At 54.3% G+C, this 19830-nt stretch overlaps 1 protein-coding gene across 1 annotated transcript; it reads left to right on the plus strand.

Moving 5' to 3' along the window:
- The first annotated feature begins 3144 nt into the window (after positions 1-3144).
- Positions 3145-18511, plus strand: SLC5A11 (solute carrier family 5 member 11). The gene is made up of 15 exons (XM_054161335.1): positions 3145-3198; positions 4420-4491; positions 5136-5240; positions 5473-5532; positions 6032-6136; positions 8586-8691; positions 9887-9967; positions 10792-10997; positions 11780-11915; positions 12766-12873; positions 13280-13430; positions 13914-14082; positions 15395-15610; positions 16807-16969; positions 18210-18511. Exons 1-15 carry the CDS (start codon positions 3151-3153, stop codon positions 18431-18433), a joined length of 1950 nt encoding a protein of 649 aa, XP_054017310.1. The 5' UTR covers positions 3145-3150; the 3' UTR covers positions 18434-18511.
- The last annotated feature ends 1319 nt before the right edge of the window (positions 18512-19830 follow it).

The following is a 19830-nucleotide window of genomic DNA, read 5'->3' on the forward strand; positions in this document are numbered from 1 at the left end:
AGCCCCGCTGGCAAAGCCCCGTTCTCTGGCAATATTTAAGCTGCCTGTCAGTTGGCAGAGGCTTGGTGGTGCCCGGCGCGGGGAGCAGAATGAGACCCAGCTGAGCGCAGTAAGTTCCCGTTCGAGCTTCTTGCTGGAGCTGGGGGGAGCTCTGGTGGGCTCGGGGCTGGGGGCTGCTGCCGGGCCGTGTGCTGGCACGGTTGGGTGGAGGTGTTTGCAGCAGGTGGGTGGACCTGGGGATGCTTTCAAACCCTCCTCCCCGGGGAGGCATTGAGAGCGGTGCGGTGCCGAGGGGTTGCTGGAGCCCCACGTGGGCTGCGTCCCTGCCGGCGCCGTTGATAAAGGGCTGGCTTCAGAGGCTGCATTTCAATGCCTCGGGTGTTCCTGCTCACAATCTCTGGCCAGGAAAGCGCTGCCACCCGTGCCAGGAGCCGGGGGGGAGCGGGATGTGAGCTGAATCCACAACGCGGGCAAAATTTCCACTGGGCAGTGGCAGGGCTGGGATGTGAAAAGGATTTTACAAGGGCTTGCAGTGACAGGACGAGGGGCAATGGCTTTGAGCTGGGGTGAGGGGAGATTGAGACTGGAGATGAGCAAGAAATTCTTTAGAGGGAGGGTGGTGAGATACTGGAACAGGTTGCCCAGGGAGGTCATGGATGATCCCTCCCGGGAGCTGTTCAAGGCCAGGCTGGATGAGGCCTTGAGCAACCTGGGCTAAAGGGAGGTGTCCCTGCCCACGGCAGGGGGTTGGAACTGGATGAGCTTTATGGTCCCTTGCAATCCAAGCCATTCTGTGAGTCTATGAAGTCAGAGCAGCTGTCTAATGCTCTCTGCTCACTCCTGGTTCCTGGAGCTGCACGAGGGGCTCCAACCAAGCACCTGTTCCCAGCTCTGGGAATCTCCCCTGGAGCACATCCCACATTTCCTTTGCATCCTGATGGGCACCACAAATCCCTGCAGACCTCTGCCCCAGACCCCCAGACCCAGCACTCCTTCGTGTGTGGCTGAAGCTGACATGAGACTGAGCCTATGGAGCTCACAGGACTGGTTGAGCTGAGCACCCACCATGGACCTGGAGATGGGAAATGTCTTGGAGTAAAAAGAAACAGCAATGTCAGAGCTGTGAAAGGGAAAGCAGGAGGTGTGAGAGTGGGATTAGCAGCTTCCCAAGGCTGATGTCAATCTTTCCTCTCCTAGTTAGCATAAGAACTCAGCAACAGTGCAGACACTTTGCCTCGTGAAGAGGTGCAAGAGTGCTGACCCCACCAGCAGTGACCTGTGGCCCTCCAAGGCAGAAGGTCCCAAGGAATTAGGGGCTTTATAAGGCATAGAAAGGCCTCTACCAAGGTGCTGCAAGTCCCCAGTCCCAGCCTGCTGCTGTCACTGCTGCCACTCAGCCTGAAGATGGTTCAGTCCCATCTCTGGCTCTCGTGCTGGAGGTTGCTGGTGCCTTGGGATACCACCCCTACAGCTGTGGAAGGCAGGTGATGGGATGGGACCTGCCACCAGAAAACTCCTTATTTATCACCTGATCTTCTTGTGAAGCCCATCAGCCTGTGGACTGGATATAGTGGGGGACACAGGGAGGGCTTTTCCTCCTGAATGCCACCCAGCAGGAGAAATCACTGCACCTCCATCACCGTGGCACTTGTGACTCCATCCCCTCTTGGCTTTGCCCACACGGCTGGGCAGAAGGTGCCTGGTGGTGCCAGCGGTGCCCGAGAGCAGCACTTTGGGCAAGTCTCGAGGCCAGAGGAGAGCTATGTGCAGGCTCTAGCTGCAGCTGGACGCGTGGAGAAAGGTCTGAAGCTGATGGAGATTGTGAAACACACGGCTGAGAGATGTTTGGGGCTGTGCTTTGCAGGCGTTCAGAGGAAGAACTTGTTCTACAGCTCGTTGTCCAACCGTCCACGCCGGAGCCTCCGGCTGCTCCAGGCCACCCTTCGCCCCACCTTCCTCAGCTCTTCGGCAGGGGGGAGCCTATAAGTGCTGCCTTACAAGTCCAAGAGAGGCCAAAGGACCTGGCCAGCTGCTTAGGCAGCAAGAGGAGGACGAGGACCAGCAGACATCCAGCTCGGCCGTCCCGGTGACGCCAGGGCTGGAGCCAGGGCTGTGAGGTGGTGCCAAGGCTGGGCAGTGCCGGCTCTGCTCCTCTCTGGAGGAACCATCTCCTTGGCTCAGCAGGGTAAGAGAAAACATCCTGAACCTTCTCTGTGGCTGTGAGGGGACAGGCCCAGGGACTCTGGTGACTGACAGTGACCACCACCAAGCCAGGGACACCCTGAGGTGGCACCAGGACTGCCACTCACCTTCTGTCCTGCTCTCAATGCAGGGCTGAGACTGGGTGAGGGCAGAAGAAGGAAAAGAGGAGGAACTGCATTAGTTCAAACAGCCAACCAGCCTCCTCACGTGGACTTTATCCTGCCCCTTCTGGCACAGAGCAGCAGCCTGGCACCTTGGAACACCCCAGACATGCTGCCAGCCTCCACTCCTGATAAGGGAGTAGGGAGGGAAGTCAGCCCTACTCTGGAGGAGACCCAAGATCTCTCTGCACCCAGGCCTGAGCTCTCACCGTGGCAAAGGAAGGCACCATCACTGGAACAGTGTCTTCACATCCTGATGGTTCAGCATAGCCATGGTTCTCGGCAGCAGCTTCCACCAAGGCCAGGCCCACAGTTCTGCTGTATGGGGACCCACAGGCTGTCATCCCTGGCTGTGCCATGTCCTGGTCCTTCTCTCTGGCTGTTTCAGCTGTTCACATCTCCTTTGTAAAGTGCCCATTTCTCTGCCAGTGAGAGGAAATCCACCCAACCCATGGCTGCCCTGCCCACATCTTCATATCTCAGCAAGAGAGGCATGGATGAAGGCAAACACCAAGAGCCTTCTCCAGAGCTCCAGCACGAGCAGCACCAGGAGCAGAGCTACTGAGCTGACAAACTCTGAATTACCCAAGAAGCAGCCAACACCTTGACAGTGCTGCCACCTCCTCTCCTAACCATGCACCCCATCTTTTGACAGATCTATTCAGCAAGACAGGGAAGCACTCAGCTTGCAGAAGAAACCATGGAGCCCACCAGCAGCACGCCCTCCTCCGAGCCCCCCCCGTCGTGGGAGGCCTTTCCCCAGCAGACGCTGGAGGCCATCGACATCATGGTCCTGGTGCTCTACTTCCTCTTCGTCCTCGCCGTGGGGCTCTGGGTAAGCAGAGAACTCTCTGAGCTTTTGTGTGCAGAGCTAAAGTCTGGTGAGGAGCAGCTGAGGGACCTGGGGCTGTTCAGTCTGGAGAAAAGGAGGCTGAGGAGAGACCTTATTGCTCTCTACAGCTCCCTGAAGGGAGGCTGGAGGGAGGTGAGGGTTGGTCTCTTCTCCCAAGGAACAAATGATAGGGCAAGAGGATATGGTCTCAAGTTGCACCAGGGGAGGTTCAGGTTGGACATGAGGAACAATTTCTTCACCAGAAGGGCTGTTGGGCACTGTTCCAGGCTGCCCAGGGCAGGGGTGGAGTTCCTTTCCTTAGAGGTGTTTAAAAGCTGAGATATAACAGCTGTGTACAGGGAGATGTTAGGCTCCAGGTGGCCCTGATGATCTCTTCCAGCCAGGTGATTCTGTCATCCAGCAGGCTGTTTTTCACTGGGTTCAATTGAAGAAGAGGAAAGATGGAGTTTGCAGGTCCTTTTCCTCACTCCAGCCTGGGAAAGTGTCCTCACTGCTCCAGGAGGGCTTTCAATTCTAGTGTTTGCCGAGGTTTGGAGAACCCTTGTGAGGAAGAGGTCGCCTGAGTACAAAGATTGCTAATAATAATGTTTTGTTCATCCAGGAAGGAATTGCTGGGCTATAAATCACCTGTGCTTGCCTGCAGTGCTCTTGCCAGGAGGTCCCACAAACGAGCAAAGCAGCTTGTGTGGTGTTAGGGCAGGAGGACATCCTTTTGGCATGGCTTTTGTGACAGCATGAACACAATCTGGCTGTCAGGAGGCAGAGAGGAGTTGCTGCTCCCTTCAGAGGTGGTGCACAACTCCCTTGGTATCAGATGAAACCACCTGAAACCTCTGAGGAACAGGATCAGTGAGTGACACCCACAATGCCCAGCACTTCTGGCTACACCTCGTGCCTAGGGATGTCCAGTTCTTGTCCAAGACTGTTTGCCTTCCTCCTGGCTCTGGAGTTATTTCGTTTGCTTCTCCCAGAAACCATTTAACCAGGATGCTGAGATGGTACAAACCTTTGTGTGTGATTCATGGCATTGGGTGGTGTCTCCCTTGTCTGCTGCTCTCTCATCCCCCAGGATTTCCCAGCAGCAGCCTCAAGCCCTTCAAGAAACCATTTCATGACAGCACAGTCTTTTGCTGGGGAAACCACTTGGTGCTGCTCTGAGCAGTCACTGCAGTGCTCACTGTCTTCTGCCCTTCTGTTTCCCAGTCCATGTGGAAGACGCAGCGCAGCACGGTGAAAGGCTACTTTCTAGCTGGAGGACAGATGGTTTGGTGGCCTGTGAGTATCCTTACAGTGACACTGCTGGTTGCCCCTGTGGCCAGCAGCCCTGCAAAGTGCTTCTCTCTAAGCACAACTTATTTCTCCAAACAGAAAACCAAACCCAACCCCAAATCCTTCTATGGTTTGCCAAGTTCCAGTTACCGTAGTGGTTTGGGGTTTGTTTTGAGGCCAGGAAGTGGAGCTGCTGCAAGTCACCTACCAAAGCCCTGTGCCCTACAAGAGCCATCCTCTTGGTGTGGTTCTGCATGCTGTGATCTGGAGATCTCCAGGATGAACTGGGTGGTCCCCAGGGTGCTGGGTGGGTGTTTCATTCGGGCTGGGCTGGTGAGTCAGTGGGTACTATCAGAAGAACCTGATGAGCTGATGTTTCTGCTTGTAACCTCCACCTTCTGCTCTGCTCCCCCACAAGAAGCTAGACATTGCTTTGGAAGCAGGATAGTCCTGAACATGCCCACAGGTGAGTGGTAGCACTGAAAGTGGATGGAGAGAGCTGCCAGAGCCAATGGGCAAAGGAAGAAGGTGGCAGAGGGTGACAAGGATTTCATGTCCTCCATAGTCATGAGTAGGGGAAGGGCATCTCCGTGTTCTCAGCAGGCTGAGAACAACCCCCTGTGCCTGATCCATTTGCTGTCTTCCTCCAGGTGGGTGCATCCCTGTTTGCCAGCAACGTGGGCAGTGGCCACTTCATTGGGCTGGCCGGCTCAGGAGCCGCCTCGGGAATCGCGGCAACAGCCTACGAGTGGAACGTGAGTGTGGCAGGGTGGCCCTGCAGCACCTCCCTGCTGCACTGGGCAGCTCCAACCACCAGGCCACCACACCAGGGTCTGGCAGCTCCACAGGCTCAGGCTCTGAGGCAGGAGATAGAAGCTGCTGGGGGTGTTGAGGCCTCTGAGGGATAACCCAGTCCCTGTGTCCCCATTGATCCACTTGACGCCATCCTTGACCACACTCTGATCCTCCTTTCTGTTTGCTTTGCAGGGGATGTTTTCTGTCCTGGTGCTGGCCTGGCTGTTCCTTCCCATTTACATAGCAGCAGGAGTAAGTGGATGAGACCTTGTGTCCATCGATGATCTGCTGGTATTTAAACCACCTCTTTGGCTCCTGGGCTTCACCAGCTCCTGCTGCACATGGGCTGCTTCTGGAGGAGCCGGGGTGCACCCAGCTCTGGCGGCCTGGGTGAAAGAGGAGAGCTGCTGCCTGGGGACTGAACTGAGGGGTTGGGTGAGGGGGTCAGAGTGGTGTTCTCCCCCTGGCAATAGAGTAGAGCTGCTCCACCTTGTGAGGAGATGGATGGAGGCTCTCATACCACAATTTACAGTGAGCTTTGTGCCAGACACCGCAGCAAAGTCAGCACTTGCCAAGCTGTTGTGCTGGCCCCAGGTAGGCAGCAGAGAACTAAAGACCAGCACAGTGCAACTGGCAGGGACCTTCTGGTCTCCTACCAGTGCAAACCCCCCACACCAACTCAATGGCAGAGTCCTCTGTGATTCAAGGGAGCAACTGTGTGCCACCTTCTCTGACTCCATCTCTCATGTAGGTCACCACCATGCCAGAGTACCTGAGGAGACGGTTTGGGGGCAAAAGAATTCAGATTTTCCTGGCAATTCTCTACCTGTTCATCTACATCTTCACCAAAATATCAGTAAGTAGGGGAAAAAGGGGAAAGAGGCCAAAATGCAACTGGGGTTCTTTAGTCTGGAGAAGAGGAGGCTGAGGGGAGACCTCACTGCTCTCTGCAATTCCCTGAAAGGAGGTTGGAGCCAGGTGAGGGTTGGTCTCTTCTCCCGAGTCTCAGGTGACAGAATTAGAGGAAATGGCCTGAAATTGTGCCAGGGGAGGGTTAGGTTGGAGGTGAGGAAAGATTTGTTTGCTGCAAGAGTGGTCAGGGATTGGAACAGGCTGCCCAGGGAGGTGGTGGAGTCCCCATCCCTGGAGGTGTTCAAGAAACCTGTGGCCATGGCACCTGGGGAGATGGACTGATGGCCATGGTGGTGTTGGTTGGATGATCTCAGAGGGCTTTTCAAACCCAAACAATTCTATGATTCCATGCTTATTGCCTGTGCAGGCCCCAAAGGCTGTGAAAGGAGCAGAGGAGTTGGAATATGGTCAGGTGAAGAGTTCAGTGATTTCCTGCACATGCAGAGCTGGGAACAAACAACGGCGGCTTGCGCAAGGCCTGCGGGCTGCTGGTTAACCAGGCAGCAGAGCACGGAGCTGGGAAAGCAGGAAGGGCCCTGGCTCTGCTTCCTGGGATGTGCTGGCCCCTTGCAGGTGGATGCCAGTCACAGGCTTCAGGTGGCACCAAGGAGTGAGGTTCAGGCTCCCCTCTAGGGAAAAAAAACCCATCAGATGGAAATGACTGATAAGAGAACCAGAGGTTGAGAGAATGGGGTGGGATGGAAGGATGCTGAAGATCATCCAGTCCCAACCCTCCTGCCCAGCAGCCCAGGTTGCTCAAGGCCTCATCCAGCCTGGCATTGAATACCTCCAGAGAGAGGGCAGCCACAACCTCCCAGGGCAACCTGTTCCAGGGTCTCCCCACCCTCAGTTGCAAGAATTTCTTCCTCATCTCCAGTCTCAATCTCCCCTCTTCCAGCTCAGAGCCATTGCCCCTCAGCCTGTCACTCCAAGCCCTTGCCAAAAGCCCCTCCCCAGCTCTTTTGCAGCCCCTTCAGGTACTGGAAGACTGCTCTAAGGTCTGCCTGAACCCTCAGCTTCCTCAGCCTGTCCCCACAGGGGAGGCTCTCCAGCCCTCTGATCATTTTTGTGGCCTCCTCTGGACCCTCTCCAACATTGCCATGTCCTTCATGTGCTGGGCCCACCACAACTGGATGCAGTGCTTCACATGGGGTCTCAGCAGAGCAGAGGGGCAGAATCACTTCCCCTTGTCCTCTATTCAGGATGCTGTAATAGCTGTCAGAGAACCACAGGCTGGTTTGGGCAGGAAGAGCCCTTTAAAGGTCATCTTGTCAAGTGAGCAGGGACATCTTTTCTCACCTCTCTCAAGGCTGAAAACTCCAAAGCGAAGGTCAGAGCTCAGCTTCTGCTCCCAGCAACTGAGATGGTCAGCTGAGGGCTGAGCTTCCCCAAGCCTTTGGTGAGAGCAGTGCAGTTCACTGCAGCTTTAAACAACTGCTGAGAGAGAGACCAAAGCTGCACCTGAGATGCTGACCAAGTACACATTCCCCAGGGGCTGCCCAACTTTGGCCAAGACTTTCACCCAAAAGCTGAGGACTCAGAAGTAAAAGGGTGTCCTCAGGGGATCCCAGATAGTAACACTTGTGCTGGGAACTCCCCTGGTGGGACATGGATTTGGCAAATCAGAGAATGCTTTAGGTGGGAAGGGACCTTTGAAGCTCACCCACTAGGATCCTGCTGCAGTCAGCAGGGACATCTGCAGCTACAGCAGGCTGCTCAGAGCCCCAACAACCTGACCTGAAATGGTTCCATGGATGGTGCATCTCCCACCTCTCTGGGCAGCATGAGCCTGGGTCTCACCACCCTTGCCATGACCAGTTTCTCCATCCCTCTGAACTCTATCTAACATCTCTCTGGTCTTCTGACCACCCTGTGGTCTGCAGTGTCCCTGTCCTAACGCTCCCCGAAGCTCAGCAGGTAGCTGCAGAGTTGGGTAGGTCAGGGCTGGGTCCCAGCCTTCAGGACACTCTCTCTTCTTATCTGGTGTCAGCAGGAGGATTTCGCAGTATGGCCAACCTGTGCTGGGGCTGGTGGCTGGCTGAGGCACCTGGGGAGACTTGCACCTCAGGTGCTCAGGTCCTGGAGCTACCACAGCTCTCCCCACTCTGCTCCTGGAGATAGGCTTACCCCAGCTGTTGTTTGCAGAGAGCTGTTTGTGTTTCCCAGCAGATGGGACAACAAATTCAGTCCCCCCATCACCACCAAACTGTCTAAATAGTGAACTGATGCTGGTCCTAATGCAGAGCAGGGGGCAGAGATCTGTGTGCAGAGATGTCTGAGCAGCTGGGGAGTCACAAGCAGTTACAAACCATCTGGTCCCACTAAAGGTTCATGCTCCCAGCTTTGAGAGCTGCAGGAGTATCATCCCTGGGCTGAGTGTCCCTCTCCTCTAGGTGGACATGTATGCTGGGGCCCTCTTCATCCAGCAGGCTCTGCGCTGGGACCTCTACATCGCGGTGGCCGGGCTGCTGGCTATCACTGCTGTCTACACCGTCTCAGGTACGTGGCTGAGCTTCACAGCACAGAATCCCAGATTCCCAGCATGGTGGGAGCTGGAAGGGACCTCTGGGCATCATCCAGCCCAAGACCCCTGCTCAAGCAGGGACACCCACAGCAGCTTGCCCAGGATCAGGTGGGTTTGGAAGTTCTGCAGACAAGGAGACTCCACAACCTCTCTGGGCAGCCTGTTCCAGGGCTCCAGCACCCTCACACCAAACAAGTTTCTCCTCTTGCTGAGATGGAACCTCCTGGGTTCCAGTTTGTGCCTGTTGCCCTTTGTCCTGTCACTGGGCACCACAGAGAAGAGTGTGGCCCCATCCTTTTGCCCCACAGCCTTTTACTGTTGCTGAGCACTGATCAGATCCCCTCCCAGGCTGCTCTTCTCTAGCACAATAGCCTCAGGGTTCTCAGCCTTTCCTTCTCACAGAGATGCTCCAGGCCCCTCAGCATCTGCAGAGCTCCCACTGGAGGGAGCTCCAGTGGTTCTCTGTCCCTCTTGAACTGGACCAAATCCTCCAGCTGTGGCCTCACCAGGGCAGAGTAGAGGGAGAGAAGGATCTCCCTGGACCTGCTGGCCACACTCCTCTGCACACACTCCAAGAGACCAGTGGCCTTTTGGGGCAGGAGGGCACATTGCTGGTTGGTTCTGCTTTAAGGAGAAGCTATGCTTGGGAATGGATTTGCCCAATCCATTTGCCCCTTGGGCTTTGTGGAGCTGCGAGGGATTTCCATCACAAAGAGGCGTGTAATGTGGAAAGCAGCCTCAGCCTTGGATGCCCTTTCAGGGCTTCTGAGTGGCCAAGTGGAAAAAAGCAGCAAATCCCAAAGCCATAAAGGTTGCTCCTTTCCCAGTGCTCACCCCGACTGGTGCTGCTCATAACGACCCCCCCTTCCTTTTCTCCTTCTCCTCCTTATTCAGCTTGGGCTTTGTTTTGGAGCTTTTCCATCTCTTTCCCGCAGCAGTAACTCTGCTGGACTTTGGCTTCTGAGGGACAAAAATGGTGACTCACTGGGATGAGACATTGCAGCCAAAGTGTCATGCACAGAATTGGCTGAACTGCCCCCAGCATGGTCAGAGCACAGCAGCCTGCTGGGCACAGGGCTCTGCTGCTGCCCAGGATCTGCTGCAAAGTGTGAGATGCATCAACAGGACCGAGCCAGTTTCCCACCATTTGCTGCTCCTCTGCTCTCTCAGGTGGCCTGGCAGCTGTGATCTACACGGATGCTCTGCAGACTCTCATCATGCTGATTGGGGCTGTGACTCTCATGGTCTTCAGTGAGTGCTTCCCTGGGGGTTACTACAAGGAACTTGAGAGAAGTTTTCATTTAATCCAAGCATCCCAGCATGCTGGGGTGGAGAGGGACCTCTGGAGATCACCCACTCCAACCCCCTGCTCAAGCAGGGCACCCACAGCAGCCTGCCCAGGATCACAATGGCCAGGAGGGGTTGGAAGCTCTTTAGACAAGGCAGCCTGCTATGGGGCTCCAGCACCCTCACACCTAAGTTTTTCCTCCAGTTGAGATGGAACCTCCTGGGTTCTAGTTTGTGCTGATTGCTCCTTGTCTTGTCACTGGGCACCACTGACAAGAATCTGGCCCCAACCTCTTGACCCCAGTCTTTAGCTCTTGCTGAGCACTGATCAGATCCCCTCTGAGGCTGCTCTTGTCCAGGCTCAACAGCCCCAGGGCTCTCAGCCTTTGCTCTTCACAGTGATGCTCCAGGCCCCTCAGCACCTTCAGAGCCTCTGCTGGACTCCCTCCAGCAGTTGCCTGTCTCTCTGGATCATCACATCTCATGTTCTGGGAGCTGTGTTCAGTGTTCTCCTCCTGGCATACAAGCTCAGGCACATGTTTGAGTCAAAATGCTTGAGTGCTCCCTGAGAAATCTCTACAGGGATTCATTCTGAAGCAGTACTCCAGGTGAACAAGGCCTTCTCCAGCTACCAGATGTGGGGCTCAGCTGCCCCAGCCCCATGTTAGAGTTAAGAGTAGCTGATTTTCACAACCATTTGGGGAGGATCACCCACAGCAAACCAGAGACTGCAACTCTGAGTGTCAGCCTGGGAAGATGTGCTAACTGCTTCTCCTGACCTCTTCTAGGCTTCATTGAAGTTGGTGGTCTTGAAGGTTTGCAGACAAAATACTTTGCTGCCATCCCCAGCAGCCGCAAGGAGAACAGCAGCTGTGGCTTGCCCAGAGAAGATGCTTTCCACATCTTCAGAGACCCTGTCCACTCTGACCTTCCCTGGCCAGGAGTCCTGGTGGGAATGACCATCCCATCCCTCTGGTACTGGTGTACAGATCAGGTGGGGCACTGCTGAGTTCTCTGAGTTTGGCTCCAAGAAGGTGCTCCTGGTCGTTCAACTCCCAAGCTGGGGCCTGCAGTGGAGCCTGGACTGGTTTGCTGCTTCCAGTGGGAGTTCAGCAAAGTCTGTTGGTTTCAACCCAAAGCCTGGCAAGCACAGCTCAGCTTTGGGAGTTATTTCAAAGTAAGAAGGGGTAAGAACATGTTGGTGAGTTAGTCCCAGGTGACACAGCTGGGTTTTGCCTGGGTATTTTCTTCACTTCAGCCTTTCGCTGCTTGTGAACCACTCTTGGAACTTCCCAGGGGTCTGACCAGCATCCCTCCCAGTGACACCATCACAGCCTGCAGCCCTGACAGCCTCCTGATGCTCCTGCAGTGCTCCTTTAGCTAACTCCTTCTGCTCATTTCAGCCCATGCCCTGCTTTGCCAGGAGAGCTGCTGACCTGGCCAGGCTCAGCCATGAGCTCAGGGAAATCCCCACCACAGGCAGAAGAGGCCTGAGTTTGAGTTAAGGAGGAGCTTCTGCAGCACACAGCAAGGCTCAGCTCTGGTGACCCAAGCAGTGCCTTCCATGTCTGTGTTTCTCTGAGGTTTTTTTCTTTCTTCCTTTCTTTCAATGTTTCTTCTTGGAATCTGAAGCAAGAGTTATAAAGCTACAGCCAAGCTCTGTCTTCACCCTTCTAAGGTTGCAGTAGCTGAGAGGAGGATGAAGCAATCTGCCTCCCATCATCTACAGCTAGCTGCTCTCTACTGACACCACCAAATGTGTTTCTTCACTCCTAGGTCATTGTTCAGAGGTCCCTTGCTGCTAAAAACCTCTCTCATGCAAAAGGAGGCTCCTTGATGACCTCCTACTTGAAAATTTTGCCCCTCTTTATCATGGTGATGCCAGGCATGATCAGCAGGGTTCTCTTCCCAGGTAAGTGCTGCAGGAAGGACCTGTTCCCTCCATCACTGGTTGTGCTGACTCTGTGGAGCTGGAACAGCCTTCAGTGAGGAAGTTAAAGGGCTGCAATACCTCAGATGTCCAATGTATGAAGAGATTTCCTTCCAGTTAAGCTGGAGAGTGCTGTGGGACAGCAGAGCCCAGGCAAAGACTTTCACAATGCACCACTCCATGTGCTAGCACAGCTGGCTGCCATCTCTTCTCCCAGCCATGGTGCTGATCTGTCCTGAGCTTGCTACCTGCAGCTCCTCTGTGTTTTGGCCATGCACATAGGCTCCCATCATGGACTCATAGAATGGTTTGGGTTGGAAGAGACCTCCAAAGGGCATCTAGTCCAACACCCCTGCACTGAGCAGGGACATCCTGCATTAGATCAGGTTGCTCAGAGCCTTGTTGAGCCTGATCTTGAAGATCTCCAGGGATGGGACCTGTTGCAGTGGCCAAGTTTGAGGCCCTGGGAGAAATCCTCACATACCAGCCTGAGTGTCATAAACTGCTCCCTGGGTGAGAACATGTGGATGTGCTTGTCCATGAGGAGGGTGAGTGGAGAGCCTTAGTCCTCAGCTGAGCAACACTGAGAGAAGAATCAGACCTGCAAGGCAGGTCAGGACCTTATCTGATCAGATCTTGTGCATGGAGGGACAAAAAGGGGAAGCAGGGAAGCCCAGGGCTGTCCTTTCTCGCTGTGTTGGGATAGTCCTTGGTCATGTGCTGGAAGCTTCCCAGGCTTTCACTTAGGAAGCAGTTTATGACACTTGCTCAGACTGACTGCTTCAGTGTGGCTCTGCAGTGCTGCCTCTCATTCCCCTCTTGCTTCTTCTAGATCTGGTGGCTTGTGCAGATGCAGAAATATGCCAGAAAATCTGTGGCAACCCATCTGGCTGTTCTGATATTGCTTATCCCAAGCTGGTCCTAGAACTGCTGCCTGTAGGTAAGGAGCTTGGTCGTGGTGCTGCCAATGGTGAGTGTGGGCCACAGCAGCCAGAAGCAGCCCACAGAGAAGTTCAGAGAGGAAAACTCCCTGAAACTACAATTTCAGAGGAGTTTGTGCTGGGCTTGCTGAGGCAGCAGCAAGGGACAGCCAGCATGCAACAGGAGAGACGGGTGATGATCCAATATCCAGAGGGCTAATTTGGTCAGATTTGGGTAAGAGCTAAACCATGGATGTTTAACAATGAGGATCAACTGTTGACACCTCCCTGCCCCTGCCATTTCACAAGTGGGGCTTAAAAACACTTTGAAAAACCTGTTCTGGTTTAAAGGAGAATTTGAGGACATCCTGCAGTGGGGTCCTTGGGGATTCCTCAGGGCGCCTGTACTCCTCCTTCTGTTTCCAGGACTCAGGGGCCTGATGATGTCAGTGATGATAGCAGCTCTCATGTCCTCCCTGACTTCCATCTTTAATAGTGCCAGCACCATCTTCACCATGGACCTCTGGAAGCACTTCCGTCCTCAGTGCTCCGAGTGGGAGCTGATGATCGTTGGCAGGTGTGGAGAGCGTGGACACGGGCAGGCAGCACTAGGGCAAGGGGCAGCAGGGTGAAACCAGAGCAGGGTAGCTTTAGGCTGGACATTAGGAAGAAGTTCTTTGCTGTGAGGGTGGTGAGACACTGGAAAGGGTTGTCCAGGGAGTTGGTAGATGCCCTATCCCTGGAGACATTCAGGGTCAGGCTTGATTGGGCCCTGAGCAAGCTGATCTAGGTGGGGATGTCCCTGCTGACTGCAGGGGGGTTGGACAAGATGACCTCTAGAGGCTCTTTCCAACCCAATGCATTCCATGATTCTATGACATTACATCAGATTCTGAGTGCTGGAGACACACCTCAGCACCCCTCACAGCTTGCTGCCCCTCTGCAGATGTATCTTCATACTGCACAGGTATGGGAGAGATCTCAGGTGGAGTCTTGCTAGCTGAGCAATTGGAAAAGAATGGCCTAAGCTAAGAGTAACAGCATCTTTTTTCTTGCACAGAGTCTTTGTGCTGCTTCTCACTGTGGTCTCCATCCTGTGGATCCCACTGGTGCAGGCTGGCCAGGGTGGGCAGCTCTTTATCTACATCCAGTCCATCAGCTCCTACCTGCAGCCCCCCGTGGCAATGGTGTTTATACTGGGCTGCTTCTGGAAGAGGGCAAATGAAAAGGTAAGGACTCAGCATGGTCACCTCTGTGGCCTTGCTGTTCTCAGCAGACTCCTGCAGTTCACCACCACCCCAGGCTTCAGTTCTGCTGTCTCTTGCAGTGTTTGGGAGAACAAACTCACCCAGACCTCTGCACAACCCAAGTGACCATCCCCAGCTGGTATTCAAAGGCTCTGCTGGTATTTCAGAGTCACAGACTGCTTGGGGAGGGACCAGACCTTTCAAGGTCATCCAGTCCAGCCCCGCTGCAGTGAGCAGGGACACCTGCAACTAGAGCAGGTTCAGGAGTGAGAAGGCTGCATCACTCCATTCCAGGGTGTCCTTCACAACTCCTGAAGCCTGTTAGGGGTTTATTAGCCGTCGGCTTCTTTACTGTATGGATCCAGGGGGGCTGCAGAAGGCAGAATGAGCCCAGAGAGCGAAGGAACCAGACCAAATGGCATCAGAAGTCCTAAACCTCCAGTTTCTCCACAGACAGGGGGTGGGTAAAGGGTAAAGTCTTCCTAAACCAGGCCTTGGTTAGGCAGGGGACAGCAGTCAGCCCCTCAGGGTTAAGACAGCCATTAGGATACAAACATCACTCTTCAGAGTATTTTGGCATAAGATGTTATCCCTCTCCTCCATATTTATGGAGGAGATAGGACCCAAATTAAAGACCCATTTGACCCCACAGAGGAGAGGAAAGTTCCAGGCTGCTGTAACAGACAGTGTGAGCAGAAATTAAGAAGGACATTGAGATACTTCAATATGTCCAGAGAAGGGCAATGAGGCTGGGGAGAGGTCTGGAGCACAGCCCTGTGAGGAGAGGCTGAGGGAGCTGGAGAAGAGGAGGCTCAGGGAAGACCTTCTTGCTCTCTACAACTACCTGAAAGGAGGTTGTAGACAGGTGGGGGTTAGACTCTTCTCCCAGGCAACCAGCAACAGAGCAAGAGGACACAGTCTCAAGCTGCACCAGGGGAAATTTAGGCAGGAGGTGAGGAGAAAGTTCTTCCCAGAAAGAGTAATTTGCCACTGGAATGTGCTGCCCAGGGAGGTAGTGGAGTCCCCATCCCTGGAGGTGTTCAAAAAAGGATTGGATGTGGCACTTGGAGCCATGATTTAGTCATCATGAGGTGTTAGGTATTAGGTAATAGGTTGGACTTGATGATCTGTGAGGTCTTTTCCGACCTGGTTGATTCTGTGGTTGAAAAGGGAGGAAAAGAAGCTCACCAGAAAACAAACAAACAGCAAGGACACAGCCTGGCCAGATTGTAGCCTGGGGACGTGGGTGGACACTTTCTTCTTGCTGCAGTGAAGAACATCCTTGCTTTCCCAGGGTGCCTTCTGGGGCCTGGTGACGGGGCTGCTGCTGGGCGTCGTCCGGCTGGTGTTGGACTTCGTCTACCCGGAGCCGCGGTGCGGTGAGCCTGACCCCCGGCCGGGCGTGGTGAAGTACATGCACTACCTCTACTTCTCCATGGTCCTGGGTGCCGTCTCCACGCTCACCGTGGTGGTGGTGAGCCTGCTGACAGAGCCCCCCTCGCAACAAATGGTGCGTCCCCGCCTCAGCTTTCGTTGGGCACTGCTCAAGGGTTCCCAGCCGTGGCAACACCGGGGGGGAAGGGAGCTGGAAGTGGAGGTTTCCATTTGTTCTCGATTTGTGGTCACCTCTCTAACAGCAGCTCCTCCTCTGCTCCAGCACCCTTGCTGCCATTTAAGTTTTGGGTCCCTTAAATCCAGAGTCCCACCCTGGAATCTGGTCAGCAGTAGATGCTAGAAGCAGCTGTTCTCGAGTTGTGTGTTTAATCCATGACAAATTAGCTTCCCCCCTCTATTTTTCAAGAGATTCCAGCTTCTGAGTCATCTTTACCAACTCTCTTACTAACTTAGTGAGGAACCATTTTTCCTTGCAGAAAAGAGCAATCAAAGGCAGAGAGCACACTTCCTCTGGAACAGGTTTGTGCCAGCTGGACTCTTTTCAGTAGGTATCCTGAGGCTACAGCAAAAGGAGGGCCAGAGGGACCTCCAGAAATCAGCCAGCCAACAGCCTCCTCTTCCTTCAAGACAGGACTAACCTGAGACCTTTCTGAAGGACCTGGTGAACTCATGCTTAGAAATGGCCAGAGAGGCAGGGTGCCCAGGGTGCTGTGTGATCGATTCCAGAGCTCCCCTGTCCTCCCACCAGCACTGTGGCTTCATCTCCAACCTGAACTTTTCCAGCTTCATGTTGAGCTCATCCCTTTCTGTCTGCGATCCTTCCTCTTGTACATATTTGAAGGCCATTATTCTATCTCCTGCCTATCTCCTCTCAACAACCTCAGGTCTTTGAATCACTTCTCCTTGGCCATTTCCCTTCTTTTTGCTGCCTTCACACTGATCCACTCTCAGCCTGCATCCAGGGATGGCCCCATGCAGAACTGTCTCCTCCTCACTGACAACATGAGACGAGTCTTAGAACCATAGAATCATTTGGGTTGGGGAAGACCTTTAGAATGGCATCCTTCAGAGAGTGTGGCTGTGCACTGTGGAGCTGTGGTGCTCCAGACAAAGCTAAACCCAACACACTGATGGTAGCCATCACTTCTGTAGTTACCAGCTGAGCCCTTGGCTGCTCACCTGCTCCAGGAGAGCAGTAGAACAGATTTTGGCCCCTCTAAGTGCTCTCTCTGCAGGCTGCTCTCCAGCTCAGGTAGTCCTTTAAACCAGCATGCAAGCAGCTCTCTTTAACACCACTCTTCATGCCATCAGATAAGTCGGCTTACCTGGTTCACACGCGGGGATCTACCAGCCAAGAAAGACCTCGCAGTCAGCCCTTGCCCTGATGCTGCCAAAGGAGTGTGTGAAACTGAGTGCCCAGCTCTCCAGCTTGATCTAAGCCTTGCTTCTGAAAATAGTTCAGAAGATAAGAAATGTAAGTGCTCCGAGTCCTCCTCAGTCCTCCCCACACCTAACCACCCCCAGGCACTACCCAAAGGCTTTGAAGACAAAGAAATGTTACTTCCTCTGGATGTAACCTGAGGGCCAGGTGGTGACCTGGCAGTGGTACCTAAGCAGCAGTTTACCTTCTTTTCCATCTCTTGATGGCACTTCCATGTTCTTGAAATCCAGGAGGAGCTGGATGGGACACAGAGAGCCATGCCCAGTAGCGACTGGTGCTGCACGCACCCGGTGCAAGGACAACTGGTTGTAAAAGGGGAGGGTGGAGGCAAAAAACATTCCCCCCCCACTCCCCACACTTATGTTCATGGAATTCCATTTGTGTTTTTCAGCGATGGTTTCGGGTCGACTCTAGCAGCAGGGAGATCCCAGAGCCCTGGGCGGAGTTCTTGACAGATCAGTGAAGGAGGATTTACATTAATTAAAAGTTGTGCTTGTCGGTGTTTAGGTACAAACACGTAGCCGCTCGTCCTGCGTTCCCCAGCCGCCACTGCCATCACCTGGTTGTGCCATCACTTGGCTGTGCCAGGCCTGGGGCGCTCTTTGTGTCACTGCCTGCTCCTTTGAGCTACTGCCTGCTCCTTTGAGCTAGAAAGAGCCGCTGAGAAGATCAGTGAGGTGATGAGTTATGGCGCAGCTCTCCCGTCCGCTGCGAAGTCGGTCGAGGCCTTGAGCAACCTGGGCTAGTGGGAGGTGTCCCTGCCCATGGCAGGGGGGTTGGAACTGGTTGATCTTTAAGGTCCTTTCCAACCCAGTCTCTGGATCTATGAAGTTTCATGTTTGGTGTGAGTGCTGCCCTCCCAAAGTTCAGTTGTCTAAGCCCAGCATCACACCAGTGGTGGGGAAATGCAGTTTCCACGTGTACCGTGGAGCAGCCCTGAAGAGACCTGAGCACCTGCTTGCAAGAGGCAGCTGATGGCCACCACACCAGCTACAGCTCAGCTCTTAGGCTTAGTCTGCTGTTGCTGTCCCTTAAAACATTTGAGAAGAGCAGAAGTTGAGCTCAGAGCTGAAGGGAAGAATGGAATTGGTGCTCCAGCCCCTAGAGATGGTAACCAAAGGGCTTCCTCCCCTGCAGTGTAGCTAAGCGCAGTTGTTTGAAGAGCACAGGGATGTGTTTGCATCCAAACCCTTTGAACAGGACCACACTGCCACACTCCTGGGACTGGTTTTGTTGGTGAGATTGATGCCTCATCATGGACTTGTCTTTTTAGGTCCAACCAACAGCAGCAAAAGGAGCTCCAAGCTGATGACAGCCCTCCTGTGGCTCTGTGGGATGGAGCGCAGAGAGGAGAGCACTGAGAACGCGGCGCCCGCTCAAGCTGAGCCACCTCCCCTGGCTTCCCTGGAGGAGAAGCCACTGGTGAAGCACATCCTGAACGTCAACCTGCTCTTGTGTGTCTGTTCTGGGGTCTTCCTCTGGGCCTACTTTGCATAGCAGTTGGCTCTTCCATTCCCCCTGACAGCAACTAATCTTAATTGGTGTAAATAATAATAATTAGCAGAGGGTTAATATAAATCTCAATGCTTTCTAAATTCTATTCCTTTATTTAAGAAGACAGAGCCTCCTCCCTGATCCTTTCCTTATTTCTGATGGGGGGGGGTCTAGCAGTGAAGGGTGTTAAGCACTCAGCACCCTCAGACCCAAAATGGCACCACCATGATGGGTGTAAGAGCTAAGGAAGGCAGCTGGGTGGAATGGGCTTGTTTGGTTTAGTGAAATATTTACTGTTACTCTTTGGGGACGGAGCACTGCCTGGAGTTCAGGAAGTCTGGATTCTCTTCCTATTTATGCCTCTATAACCACCCTCAACCACCTGGCTCCCCTTTGGTTCAGCTCCTTGGCCCTGGAGGGGTGAGCAACATCTCCAAATGCCCAGAGGAAGACCAGGGTCTGTTTGTGCTGTCAGTGAGGGGGTCAGAAGCTGTGTGCAATTAGTGCTGATGGGCTTGTTAACCCTGCTGCCAGCTCTTGGGGCCTGCCTGCACTGGGCTGGCCACTGAGCTGAACCTGACCAACCTTGGCACCTAGCATGGGAACCACCCCAAAACCATCATCAGGACCACCTGAAGGACCTAAATCAGCCCAAGCATGCCAGGTGGTGTCAGAGGAGAGGCAGCCAGCGACACTCCCTTTGCTCCTGAGGAGAGCCCAGCACTCTGCAGCCTTCCTGCTTGTCTTGAGATGTCTGAAGATCAGGGAAGTTCTCGTCCTCCTCGACTCTGGCCTACTGAAGCCACAGCTGGGGTCCTAGGTCCAGTTCTGGGCTCCTCAGTTCAAGAGAGACAAGGAACTGCTGGAGAGAGTCCAGTGGAGGCTACAAAGATGCTGAGGGGCCTGGAGCATCTCTGTGAGGAGGCAAGGCTGAGAGACTCTGGGGCTGTTGAGCCTGGAGAAGAGCAGCCCCTGAGGGGATCTGATCAGTGCTCAGCAAGGTCAAGAGGCTGCGGCCAGACTCTGTCAGTGGTGCCCAGCGATAGGACAAGGGGTTTAATGTCCAGACGGGTTGTGGAGTCTTTCTTCTCTGGCCACGGTGCTGCTGGGCAAGCTGCTGTGGGTGCCCTGCTTTTGCAGGGGGGTTGGACTGGATGAGCTCCAGAGCTCCCTTCCACCGGCACCACGCTGGGATTTCCTCCTGGGCCGGGGCTAAGAACCACCTTCCCCTAACGCCCTGCCCCGGGGGTGGCCGAGGCGGACCAAGATGTGACCCGGCCGGCGGCTGGCCCCCGGGGCTTTGTGTAGCCGCAGATAAAACTCATTAAAGAGCGAGAGCTGCTGCCTGCCTGCGCTGTGTGGGGCTGGGGCTGGCTGCGTGTGGGCTGGCTGCGGCCGTG

Source organism: Dryobates pubescens, chromosome 4, assembly GCF_014839835.1.
Source record: "Dryobates pubescens isolate bDryPub1 chromosome 4, bDryPub1.pri, whole genome shotgun sequence".
NCBI lineage: Eukaryota > Metazoa > Chordata > Aves > Piciformes > Picidae > Dryobates > Dryobates pubescens.

Excerpts from the sequence above, each read along its gene's own strand:
- SLC5A11 (XM_054161335.1), top strand. The coding sequence starts at position 3,151 with ATGGTCCTGGTGCTCTACTTCCTCTTCGTCCTCGCCGTGGGGCTCTGG. Across the intron at positions 6,137-8,585 it reads ACATCTTCACCAAAATATCA|GTGGACATGTATGCTGGGGC; the intron begins GTAAGTAGGGGA and ends CCTCTCCTCTAG. Across the intron at positions 13,431-13,913 it reads GAGCTGATGATCGTTGGCAG|AGTCTTTGTGCTGCTTCTCA; the intron begins GTGTGGAGAGCG and ends TTTCTTGCACAG.